This window comes from Acinonyx jubatus, chromosome D4, assembly GCF_027475565.1.
Source record: "Acinonyx jubatus isolate Ajub_Pintada_27869175 chromosome D4, VMU_Ajub_asm_v1.0, whole genome shotgun sequence".
NCBI lineage: Eukaryota > Metazoa > Chordata > Mammalia > Carnivora > Felidae > Acinonyx > Acinonyx jubatus.
Genome location: NC_069391.1, coordinates 85,460,340 through 85,472,768, shown reverse-complemented (window position 1 = coordinate 85,472,768; position 12,429 = coordinate 85,460,340). Strand labels below are relative to the sequence as shown.

Below are 12,429 nucleotides of genomic sequence, written 5' to 3'. Positions count from 1 at the left end.
CAGCTTGCCACAGGGAGGGGTCGGTCTTGATTCTGAACACCGTCCACCCAGCATTTTCCCTGGTGCCCGGAGTTTGGTGGTGCTTCCCACCCTCACCTTCGAGGAAAACAAGAATTTGGCTTTGCAAAGCCATCTGCCACATAAACGAACCCACTGGGTACACAGCTCCCGACACAGAGGCTTGACGAGGTGTAGGCTGATGGTTTCCCTCCCCTTCCATGGGGCTGAACTGTTGGGTAGAGCCTCTGTGTCAAGCTTTACTCCACCATCATGCAGATGGGATGTTGGGGACCGGCCGGTGCCTGTTGCCGCTCCCAGTGGGCACGGCCAGCTGTGTCCACAGTCTGCACGAAAGAAAGTGGGCGACATGTTTCCTCTTCCTTCTACTTCCGAAGGGGAATGTGGCTCGCACCTTCAGGAGACCTGAAATGCCCTGGAGGTTTAGCTTCGCACAGTGCTCATCCGCCCTCTTGAGGGCTGCAAGTTGGCTGACCGTCGTTCACTTACTTATTTATATATTGGTTTCCTCCACAAAGATTGGAGTGGTAAATCTTCAAGGAAAAGATAAATGCAATAAAGAGTCTAATATATTTCCTATCTTGAAAGCCATGAGTCTAAGAAGCCTTGTCTGGCTTTTATTTAAACCCTGGGTGGTGGGCCATGTGTTTTTCCTTCAGGAATTTAACCAGAAACATTGCTTTTTTCTTGTTTTTTTTCCTTTTCTTTTATTTTAAAGTCTGTTTATTTTGAGAGAGGTAGAGAGAGCAAGAACACGAGCAGAGGAGGGGCACAGACAGAGGGAGAGAGAGCATCCCAAGCAGGCTCCATACTGTCAGCGCAGAGCCCGATGTGGGGCTCGAAGTCACAAACCCGTGAGATCATGACCCGCTCTGAAATCAAGAGTCGACACTTAACCGACGGAGCCACCCAGGCGCCCCATCACTGGAGACCTTTCTGAAACAAAGTGTGCTAACCCTGGGAAGGGCAGATGGCTGTTTAAATTTCAACTAATTAAAATTAAATAAAAGTAAAGGGCCGGTTCTTCTGTAGCACTAGCCCATCTCAAGCTCTCGGTTAGCTGGACAGCGAGATACAGGTAGAAAGAGATCGTTTCCGTCATCGAAGAAAGACGGCCCTAGAGAACACCTTTCTGTGATCGTGTGTAGTCATGCAATTCCTCTCGTCTCTGGCTCCCCCCACCCGCCCCACCCCTTCCACTTTGGGAAGGAAACCAACACCCAGCTTCATGGGGCTGATTTGTTCCTTAGCAGCCACAGTGACTGTGAACTCCTGATAAAACCTGTCATCACAGAGGCCTCAGTGACCCCCATGTGACAAACCGAAGAGGTAGTTTTTTTAAGAATGAAGTTTAGTGAGGGGCGCCTGGGTGGCTCAGTCTGTTGAGCGTCCGACTCTTGATTTCAGCTCAGGTCAGGATCTCACGGTTTGTGGGTTCGAGCCCCGTGTTGGGCTCAGCACTGACAGTGTGGAGCCTGTTTGGAATTCTGTCTTTCTTTTTCTCTGCTCCTCCCCCGCTCGTGCTCTCTAAATAAAGAAAGAAAGAAACATTAAAAACGAAAAGAAGTTTAGTGATGCGTGTAGCCCATAGAGAATATTAGGAGAGAAAAGAAAACAAAGCAATATATATAACGTGCCAGCTTTGTGTGTGTGTATATATATATATATATATATATATATATATATATATATATATATCTGGCCATATCTGAATGTGGAAATAAAGTTTTTCCTTTCTTTGTTTGTACTGTTCTACATTTTCTAGTTGGTAAAATTAATTTCAAATAATTTTTGTTTGTTTCAAGTTTTTATTTAAATTCTAGTTAGTTAACATAGAGTAATATTGATTTCAGGAGAATTTAGAGATACAAATTATAATTAGAAAAAAAAGGTAGATTTTTATTTTTTTAATGTTTATTTTTGAAAGAGAGAGAGTGAGTGGGGGAGAGGCAGAGGGAGTGGAGGACAGAGGATCTGAAATGGGCTCCATGCTCACAGCAGAGAGTCCGACGCGGGGCTCGAATTCACAAACCAGGAGATCATGACCGGAACTGAAGCCGAACGCTTAACTAACTGAGACAGCCAGGTGCCCCCAGGTGTGTTTTTGAAAGGGAAAACACTTCCCCAAAGTTGACAAGAGGAGGAATGATTCTCCTTGACCTTCAGGAGCTGCAACTTGGGTAGATCAGTTTATCTGCAGATTCCTCCCTGCCTGCCACCGCCTCCATTTTTAGAAGCAAAGTAACTTGTAAAACGGGGGAGAGGCGATTTTATAACTAAAGGTGACAGCTAACATTTATTGCCAACCCGAATGTACGTGTCTGTTCCTACACTGTTATAACTGTGTGTGCGCTCTCGCTCTGAGGGCATTATCAATCCTCAAGGGCGCGAGGTATTATCTTCTGTTTCTTTGGTCTCTCGGATAGCACCTTGGCCAGCGCCCGATGATAGTCATTGACTGATTGCCTGACTGACAGATTGGCTGACCTTGCCATCACTCTTGTCTTAGGCCCACGAAATGTGTTAACATCTTGCCTCATTTTGCTTTTGGTCTGAGAGGTAGCATTGCATCCAAATTCACTACACGAAGTCCAACAGCTGGAATACAGGAGCCATTCATCAGAAAACGAGTTAGGCTTCCTTAGGGTTCGTGTGTGTGGCAAGACCCTAATGGAATTTTTTAAAATTTCGTTGATTTTGTGAAAACAGCCCTGGAAAGAGGATATGTTAAAGCTCTTTGATTTGACTGACCACGGCCATCCACACCAGTGGATTTGGCATCTCTAGTGACTGGCTTCTTGGAGGGACGGATTTAATAAAGAGGATTTTCTTCCCCTGGGTTGGCTGTGAGAGTGATCAGACATGCTTGTGGGGCCATTTTCTGGTTCCCGCTGTTCTTGTGTCAGCCAAGACAGCCACAGGCAGGAATTACAGTCCACTCCGCCTTCTCACTCCGATCCAGGCCGACGGGGGAGCCTGGGGGATGGAGCCCAGGATGTTGGGTTTACGAGTTAACCTCACCGGGTGTGTTTCACCACACGACGTACCTTTTACACTCGCACATCACGATACTCAGAGGTAGGCTGAAGCCAGGTAACATTTCTGCTCTCTTAGAAGCATGAGAGAAGATAGGGAAGAGAGAGAAGTGGTTTTCACGAAAGGTCAGTGAAGGTCTGCATCACTGTTCCTGACATACCTGAATGATTAATGTCCCTATCTGGGGAGTTGAGGGAGCTTAGTGAGAAATGTCTTCTCCTCTTGGAAGGGTAACAGTACACTGAGGAACGCTGTCAGGGAATTTGTGGGTGACAAATGTGGGCAGAGCCAGCCTAGTGATATAAATAGCAGATAGTGTCTATTCTTCTCAGTGAGGAGACATTACACTCTAATAAACCAACAGTGTGGTCCACAGCCCTGTTTTCATCCTAATATAGATGACTGGCCACCAGATAGCCAAAGTCAAGATCAGTCCAAGGAGCCTCCCAAACCATGAAGCTGCTCGTTCGAGTTTCCTTCAGATCACTCAGACATGTTGTTGTTTTGAGCTTGTGCCGGGGGTGAGCGAGGAAATCAGGACGTGTGTCAGTGCAAGACGTGGGAACCAACATGGGCAAGATGTGCACAGCTCAGGTCCCCACAGGGCCAAGAATGTTCCAGAGGATTTTACCAGGGAAGTGGGTGTGTGCCACATGCCTGCTGCTCTTTCCGTTTGGTTATTGTTGAAGGACTTCACTTGTTGCCTTTCCGAAAATTTTCTTTCTTTTAATAATTAGGTTGTGGTTTTTTTTGAGAACTCGGTTGTTATAAAATTTCACTTTTTAATTTTACTTATTTAACAAACGCATCACATACTATGTAAACTAAAATATACAAATATCAATTACATAATTATCGAATTATATTCTATAATATGTAAATATTAACTTCTCTAATGTTCATCATAACTCAGTGAGGTGTAGGTACTACTTTTAACCCCACTTTACAGATCAGAAAACAGACATCGGGAGGCTAAGTAATTCACTAAGACTACATAGTTGGTAAGTGGTTACACAGGGACTTGAACCCAGGAAGTCTGGTTCCAGCATACTTTCCCTTCACTGCTATTAAAGTTCAGAAAAATATAAAGCCCACACTGTATATACCGCATGTTAGCTAACTGGACAATAAATTATACTTAAAAAAAAAAAAAAGAAAAGAAAAATATAAAGCCCGAAAAAACCAGCCCAACGACAACTATAGAAACGTTGCTTTGATGTCTGTGCTCTGCATAGGCTCCCACGTGACTGCACCTAGTCTCCATATTCCGCTTCGTATCTTGCTTTTGTTTTCTTCTGAACCTTATATGATGGTCTTTCCATGTTATTAAAAACCCCCTGTAAATATTGTTTTAATGCCTACTTAATGTTTCCATCGTATAAGCATATCACTCTTTGCTTAATCATCCCCTTATGGCGGCCCGTTTGGCTCTTGGGTCTTCTGTTCTGACAACTAGCACTGCAGTGACTGTCTCTGTGCAGAATTTCCTCTGTTCTTTGTTTCTTTTTTTTTTTTTAAGTTTATTTATTTGAGAGAGAGAGAGAGAGAGTGCGAGAGCAAATGGGAGTGGAGGGGGGGGGCAGGGAGAGAGAGAGAAAATCCTAAGCAGGCTCCACACCGTCAGCATACAGTGGATGTGGGGCTCGAACCCACAAACTGTGAGATCGTGACCTGAACACAGTCAAGTGACAGACACTTAAGGACTGAGCCACCCAGGCGCCCCCTTCTGTGCTTTGGAAAAGAGTTTTAGAATACGTACTCAGAAGTAAAATCCTCAAGTCCAGGTGTATGTATGTGAACACTTCTAGGGATCTACACCCAGGTTGTCCAGTGGTTTTCCAAGAGGCTTGTACTTTCCCGGTGTCCACAGCGCTGGACAGAAATGATTGTCATTCTCACACCAGCACCGAGAATGATTTCTAGAAATCTTCGCTAATGTGATAGGTAGAATATTGTCTTGATTTTATTTCTTTGTTGGCTAGAGGATTGAGTTTGTCCATATTGGTCGATCAATTATAGGAATCTTTGAGTAGTCTGGTTGGGTCCTTTGCCCATGTGTCTGGCAAGATCAGACGGAAGCCTTTGGGGGTCAAACAGAGAAAGGCCAGTGGTTTCCCATTCTTTCTTCTCTTGCCTGAACATGATATTTCCCCGGGTATTTTCCCAGTCTCTACTGTAATGTATGCATTTAACCTTCCCCCAAAACCTTATGTGCATTTTTCTCTGGATCCTATACAAAATATACTACTGTCTGCTTGTAAAGGGTTATTATTTCATTTTCTACTGTGAGTGTGCTCCATGCCTAAATCTGCATTGGTCCCTCCGTCTTGGATCATAAGCTCCTGGAGGGCCAGCCTGTGTCTTTTTGAGCAGTTAGGCACACTTTTCTTTGGTGGCGTCCCCAGCAACCACAGAACAGGCCTCCTGGCTGAAGGTGATGGGAGCATTTACACAGGCACCTTGAGAGTACGAAACAGAAGTGAGAAGGGTTAAGAGTGTAGTAGACTGGATGTGGCCATGTGCCCTGGTTGTGCTTAAGGAGAGCTGGAAAGAACCCAGTAACACCTCCCCTACCTATTGATCAGTGAGAAGGGGGAGTTCTAGTGGAGAAAGGCACACAGGAATGGGGACCCAAAGCCCAATGAATTAGTCCCGAGTTCTCCATCATTTCATATGAGCCCTGGGTCACTTTCTCTACGAGTCTCTTGTGTTTTTTTCCTACCCGAAATACAGTAGTGATGTTAAGAATAGCCGATGTTTCTAAAGCACCTTAAAATGCTATATATGGTCTTCCTATCCCTTAATCTTCACTATAGCCAGTGAAACCGACACAGTTTACAGGTGAGGGAACAGACACAAAGAACTACAACCTTCCCTTCAATATAGCATCAAATGAAGATTTCATTATTAGATTTTTAAAAGCTTCTTATGCTCCGGGAAAACAATCCATTGACTTAAGTGTATCACGAGGCAAGAAGGAAGGCAGAAAAGGTAAGATATCTTGGAAGGTGTAGAGGATCATTGGAAAGGACCGCAGACGCCCCAAGGAAAACTCCATTACACGAGAAAAGAAAAATTGAAAGACATCAGTGAAACAAGATCAGCAGAATGTCGATGATTACGTTCAAATATTAAGAAACCTTTCGTCCTATTTCTTCATTGCATTGTGTCTTCACTTCCAGTTTTCCCATTTACCGCAAAGATCAACAACAGTAATATATTCTAGCACATTCCATCTTATGGGTACCCCATACCTATTCAACATAGTGAAAAAGTTATTAAGGAGTTTGAACGTATCCGTTAGAAGGACAGATGGATGGACAGATCGATTTTGCTTTTTTTCTTTGTAAGTGGGCCTTGTTAAGAGCATGCTTCAGGCTTTACCAAATGTGAAAAGCAGAACAGAATGTAAGGTAAAGGAGGTGATGACGATGTACCCAAATGCGGTGGGAGGGTCTGGGTAGGCACGTTCTCTGAAGGTCAAGTTCGCAGTCTCCAGGACTCTGTAGAGCATCTGGGGAAGGTAAGGAGCCCTTCATTCAGCTTCCAGTCCTGGAGCAGGAGGTAAAAATGTCAAAAGCCAACAAGCTTTGTTGGCCCCTGAAGGTAGAAGAGCTTCTGCGGAAATAGTGCATTTCGGAGGCTCGCTTACGAGATTTTACAGGTGGGCTTAAGAGTTGAAGGCATTTTGTCGCATGAAGCCAGGCTGAGCAAGGGTCTGGCTGTGCCGGGGTGGTGTTTGGAACGGCCTTCTGCGGTAGATCACTGCCATGTTTGTATTTCAGGATTTTATGGGCAGCTCCAGACCTTCTGCCCCCCACAGTACCCGGACCCCCAGAGAGCCGTGCTGCCCAGCAGCTCGTGCAGTGTGGTGCCTTCCTTCGAGGACTGCCTGGCCCCCACGCCCATGGGGCAGGCTGGCTTTGACGTGTTCCACAGGGCCTTCTCAGCTCACTCGGGCATTGCAGGTATGTTGATGACTGTCACTTAGAAACCCCAGCAGACTAGCAGGTGAGACCGGGACTAGACTTGACCCTGCACGTGACCGCAGCAAATCCCGTTGAATCCGCCCCTGTCGTATCTCGCACCTTCACGCTCCTCTCCAGGCCCACCTCCACCACCCTGGTTCAGGGGCCACAGTGTCCCTCCCGGGCTGTGACAACAGCTGTAGCCTTCCAGCGTGTTCCCTGCGCCAACTCTACCTTTACCATTCTTCCCTCTGCACCACCGTGAGCATTGCCTTCCAAAAATGAAGGACAGAATAAGCCCCTGTCCTCCTTGAATACCTTAGCCTCCAGTTGCCTAAAGAATAAAGTCTTCTCCTTGGCAAGGCAATCAAAGCCACGAGATAGGCCTGGTCAGGTGCTCCAGGCCTCACCTCACACCTGTCTCCCCACGTGCACTGCCCGTGCACGTGGCCCCACAGTCCCTCGCTCTCCGTCTTTGTGCTCTGTTTCCTCCTTCTAGAATGTTCTTTCTTTACCTCTCCATCTGTGAGAATCCCATCTTTCTTTATGGCTCCACTGCAGTCATCTCCTTTCTCAGGCCACCTTCACCCTTCCCTTGAACACTTGACTTTTATTTGCACTCAGCCCGTATTTTCTGCCAAGACTTACCTTGACCGTTCCTGCCAAGACTTACCTTGACCGTAGGCCTGCAAGTCCATCAGCCTCCTTCCCCACTGAGGGCCCTGGGGACAGAGAACCATTGAAGGTCCTAACCCTGGGCCCCCACTCAGCACTGGCCGTAGGGCACACACGGTGGGGTAGAGACAGGCGGGACCGCTGACTTCTTTCTCCTTCTCTTCCAGTGTATGATTTGCCGTCGGGGTCCCCTGGCCTCTTTGGGGACTCTGTGCGTGGCGGGCCTGAAGACGCCACGTTCTTGCAGATCAGCGCTGTGGACCGCTGTCCTAGCCAGCTCTCCTCTGTCTATACCGAAGGCTAAAAGCTCCCCTGGCCTCCACTACCACTGGCATCCGGAACCTTTTCGTCGCTCGCCACCTTGTACTCTCACACCCGCACTGACTGCACGAAGAGGATGCCAGCCGCTTCCGTGGAACCTGCAAAGTCCCAGGCGTGTCTCTGGAAGGCGGGACTGGTCAGGGCCGGCCTTCCCAGGGCTGCGTGTGGTTGCTGCTGTTTCTGGATTTGCTGGTGGCCCACAGGACTGTCTCTTCAAAGGGAATTTAGAGTCACTCTACCGGACACCTGTTCCTTCCAGCTGTCCACTCTCAAAGGACACCAGTGAAATGACGCACACGTCAAAGTGTAGTTCGGGGACCACCCTCGCACAGAACTCCAAGTAGGGAAGGAAAACCCAAGTTACCAGAAGCACAGAGAACTGCCTCGCCCCGTACGCATCCTCCCCACTGGCTCCGGCAGGACCCGATGAGGGAAATCTGCATCCAAAGCACCGCTTGGGCTCAGCCGGCGGAGGAGCCCCCCCCCACCCCCCATCCTGGCACTGCACCGGCCTGGCACCCCGGCGAGCTGGTGCCTCTCTGCTTTTCCCGTCCCCGTGCTAACCAGTCGCTTTTCAGTATTTCTCCAGAAGCAAAATGAGGTTCTATCAAGCACAGTCCCTTAAAAGGCACTACAACCTGTTTTATATTCCAGCAACTTATCTTAGTTCTTTTATGCTAAAGACTTGTTATTTACATCTACTTTTAAAGGAAGAAAAATATTTAGAGGTCTGTTCTTTGGATGGAAATAGTTATCTTAATCACCCCAGCTACATCCATTGTAGCCACAGCCCGTGGCCCCTCCTGGTCCCACCTCGCAGCGCCTAGGAGCGCCCCCCCCAGAGTCGCAGTTTTGCACTGAGCGAAAGGCACCGGCGGGAAGTGGGTGGGCCCGACCCCTTCCCAGTGCCGTAGCAGAAACCCTGGTGGGCTGACTGCGTGAGGCGACTCCACCTCGAAGACCTTGTTCAGTGGAAAAGATCACTTGACTCGTTGACCCTTCGCCTCCGCTCGGGGAATGCCGCGCCCAGGTCGTGCTAGAAGATGTGGAACAGGGACACGCCGAGTTGAGATCCCGGGCTCTCTCAAAAAACCACACGAGAGGTGCCTGATGTCCAGTTATCTTGCACAGCCTCTGCTCGCCTCCGTTAGGATGTCCACTCATCCGTCTGTCCCTCCCCCGTACTCTCCTCTCCCTCCTCGCTCTTGTCACCTTCTTCTCTGTTCCCGCTCGCCCACCGCCACTGCCTGAGCACCCTTGGCAAGGTCTTCCCAAGGAGCGGGTAGAGGGAAGGCTGGGGCAGCAGATGTTCGCTTTTTTCATGTAACCCTAGCCTGGAATTTCCACAGAGCTCTTGGTCATTTGATAGCAAACCTGAATAGGAAGCCACTTTCTGTGATGCGTTTACAAAGCTATTCAAAAAGATCTTAAGTCGTGCGCGTAAGGCCATAAAAATTAGCCACACCCCAGAGACCCCCTGGTAAACTCTGGCGTTCCAGAACTATCGCGTTTCAACGTTTCTTTTCTCTGTCCTTAAGAATGGCTTCTGAACACAAATGAAACAATGTGGTCTGTCCAACTGGGATCGTTACGGTCTTCGAGAAGGGTTAACAGCTGGGTGTCCCGGGACAGTTTGTGTCCAGACAGACAGGTCCTTCCAGTCGGGCTCGGCAGTCGCTCACGTGCTGCTTGACGCGGACCGGATCCCAACACGTCACGGAGAGAGGGGACTAAAGAGCCGCGTGTGGGGTCGCTTTTACGGTGGGCGAGGTCCGCCGACCGCTGAGCTCCGATCTGAGAAAGGCCAGACCCGCGAGAGGGCCGAGTTACCCACTTGACAAAGATCTGCGCTGCTTTCCGAAAGGCTTCCCTTCCAGATGAGCCCTCGGGCCTCCCCCCCTGCAGACTTTGTGGGTTAGGTCACTTGGCCTAAAGGAGGACACGTGCGTGCTACCTGCCATCCCTTGCATGTCCTTTGTCACGCTCTGCAAAGGAAGGTAGAGATCCGGTGTCTTTAGGGAGGCAGCGCGGCCATTCTCGAACGCTGAGGCCTGCGTGGGGAACTCAGAACGTTCTTCATGTGTGAGATGAGGGAGGGAGAAGCTGACAAAAAGCAGGGTTAATGCAGTGATGCCTCCGTGCCTCGCGGCTTTTACATGATTTACCGGGAGGGAGGGAAGGAAGGCGAAGCCAGAGGCTGAACCTCACAAACCCCTGGGTGTCATTGTCCTCTTCACCTGGGGGTGATGCCCCTGTGCCCGCCTCTGGTGTTAGCCCGGCCTCACGGTGGCCCTGTCGCTGCTTGTGGGGGGAGGGGACAGCAGCAGCACCTCAGGGCCTCCTCCCTCAGCAGGATGGAAGCCAGTCCCCCCCACCCCCCACCAAGGGACCTTGGTGTTAGCAGAGGGAGCGCACGGGAAGCAGAGTCAAGTGCGACCCGCGAGGTCAGCTGCCCCCTCACACACCCGTCAAGCGTATCCCAGGGGCTGCACGTTGGAGTCGGGGCCTCAGGGCATGACACATTCAGGTTCCTTATAGACGGCACAGGCTGTCCTTAGAGTCCAGAGTCTCCCCTGACCTTAAAATCTGCCCCTTGCTTACTTCCAGTGTCGTGCCAGATTTATATCTGCATTCATCATCATGTCTGTAGCAGTGAAAGTAGAAACTTCGAGAAACTCACTCCCTTCCATTTCCTGGCCTTTTTAGTCTCGATATTGTAACCATTTTCATCAACATCTGAGCAGAGATTGTCATTCCCCTGTTTTGAAAAAAACTGGTGAAATACACACAGCACAAAGCCAATTATCCTATTACATTAAAAAAAAAATCAGTCTGCTTAGAGACATTTCATTTGCTGCATTGTCTTAATTCCCTAAAGGGACCATTTCAAAATGTCAGTTGTAATTTAGCCTCTGATCGGCCGTTAAATATTATTTAAGTATTTGCTGGTCCTGTGGGGTGTCTCCCTTTAACCATGTCTCCCCCAAATTGCACAGGTGACTCGAAGTGGACGGAAGGCCTTCATGGGACCCCCTGATAGAACAGGGGTGGTGTGGTTCTGTCGTGTTTCACTTACCAGCTGTCGAGCACATTAGTGTACTCGAGCAGAGGTAAACGTTCAACTCCCCTGTCTGTCCCAGAACCTGGACTTTCCAGTTGTCTTGAAGTATTGGGAATAGTGACTGTAAATGTCCAATTCAATTATTTGCTATTTTATTTGTCTGTTTTGACCATGTCATTTTATAGCAGCATTTTTAATGGCACTTTTTGTTGGTGGTGTGGAATTTCTGCGGTTATCTTTTTTTTTTTTTTGCAATGGATAAAGCAAAAAAAAAAAAAAGAAGAAGAAGAAGAAGAAAAGATTTATTTTGTACAGACAGCAGAACATCCTGTGTAATGTTGCTGACATAAAGCACTTTGGGGGGGGAGTGGAAATCTGTTTTCCATAAATCACACAGACTCTTGTACATAGTTATATACACTCACGTAGAGAAATGAACTGCGTATATCAAACTGGATATGGGGCCGATTTTACTTTAGGGGCACACATCTGGTGCTTATTGTCATAAATCTTTTAAAGAATTAGGTACACTTTTTTTCTATTAATATGTATAGTTTTGTGATTTGTCACAGTTATGTTTCGTATAATCATAAGTTATTTTGTCTTGTTTCATGAAGTCCTTTTTTTTTTTTATGTCAAAAGTAAAATGAAGGGATTGTGCACTTGGTACAGAATAAAACTGGAAATAGGACGCCCACCTGCCTGCAATCTGCCTTCGGCATGCCCTTTCAAAACACAATGGCAACAGCCATTTTGTTTGTTTGTTTGTTTTATTGTTTTGTTTTGCCGCAAGCCTCCTTCCTTTATGGGGATGGTAATTATAATTAAAAGCAGATGGGGGTGGGGGAGGGCCGGTCTAAGGCCGGCTTTAAAATGCCGCATTGCTTTGGCCCAGAGCTGCAGCCTGGATTTAATTATAGATATGAGGACGAAATGGCAGTAAAAATGATGTGTCCCTGAATCCTTTACATGTTGGGAGTGTCCATAAATAAAACATGAAGTTTTATTTCATCAGATTTAATTAAAGCTTTTATACATGTTTTATTGGTTATTCTATTAATCCACTTCCCGAACTGGATAAATGCGCTGGGGCTTGGGGCTTACTGGTGCACGTTCAGTGTGAAGCTACATCAGGCCTCGGAAATGCCGCTAAGTGCTTGGTCCCTCAGGTGAGGGGGTTACGGCGCGCTGGCCGCTGGGGATTAGGCCTTGGCTGCCCAGTCTTCCTAAAACCCTGCAGAAAAAGACAAAAGCATCTGCTTCCCGGGAGCTGACGCCCCGACCTTCGAAGTCCTCCCGTCTGCCAGAGGAGGAAGGGGCAGTTACCGTTCCCCGCTCCCGCCCGGCCCG

General features: G+C 48.0%; 1 protein-coding gene across 12 annotated transcripts in view; it reads left to right on the top strand.

Moving 5' to 3' along the window:
• Positions 1-12,121, top strand: part of GLIS3 (GLIS family zinc finger 3) — a 578,617-nt gene extending 566,496 nt beyond the window's left edge. For 11 of the 12 annotated variants that reach the window (XM_053205324.1, XM_053205318.1, XM_053205323.1 and 8 more), the window contains 2 exons: positions 6,840-7,022; positions 7,865-12,121. In XM_053205324.1, coding sequence (XP_053061299.1) covers positions 6,840-7,022; positions 7,865-8,001 — 320 coding nt within the window. In that variant the 3' untranslated portion in view covers positions 8,002-12,121. The remainder of the gene's footprint in view (positions 1-6,839; positions 7,023-7,864) is intronic. The other variant, XM_053205327.1, reaches the window with a different exon arrangement.
• The last annotated feature ends 308 nt before the right edge of the window (positions 12,122-12,429 follow it).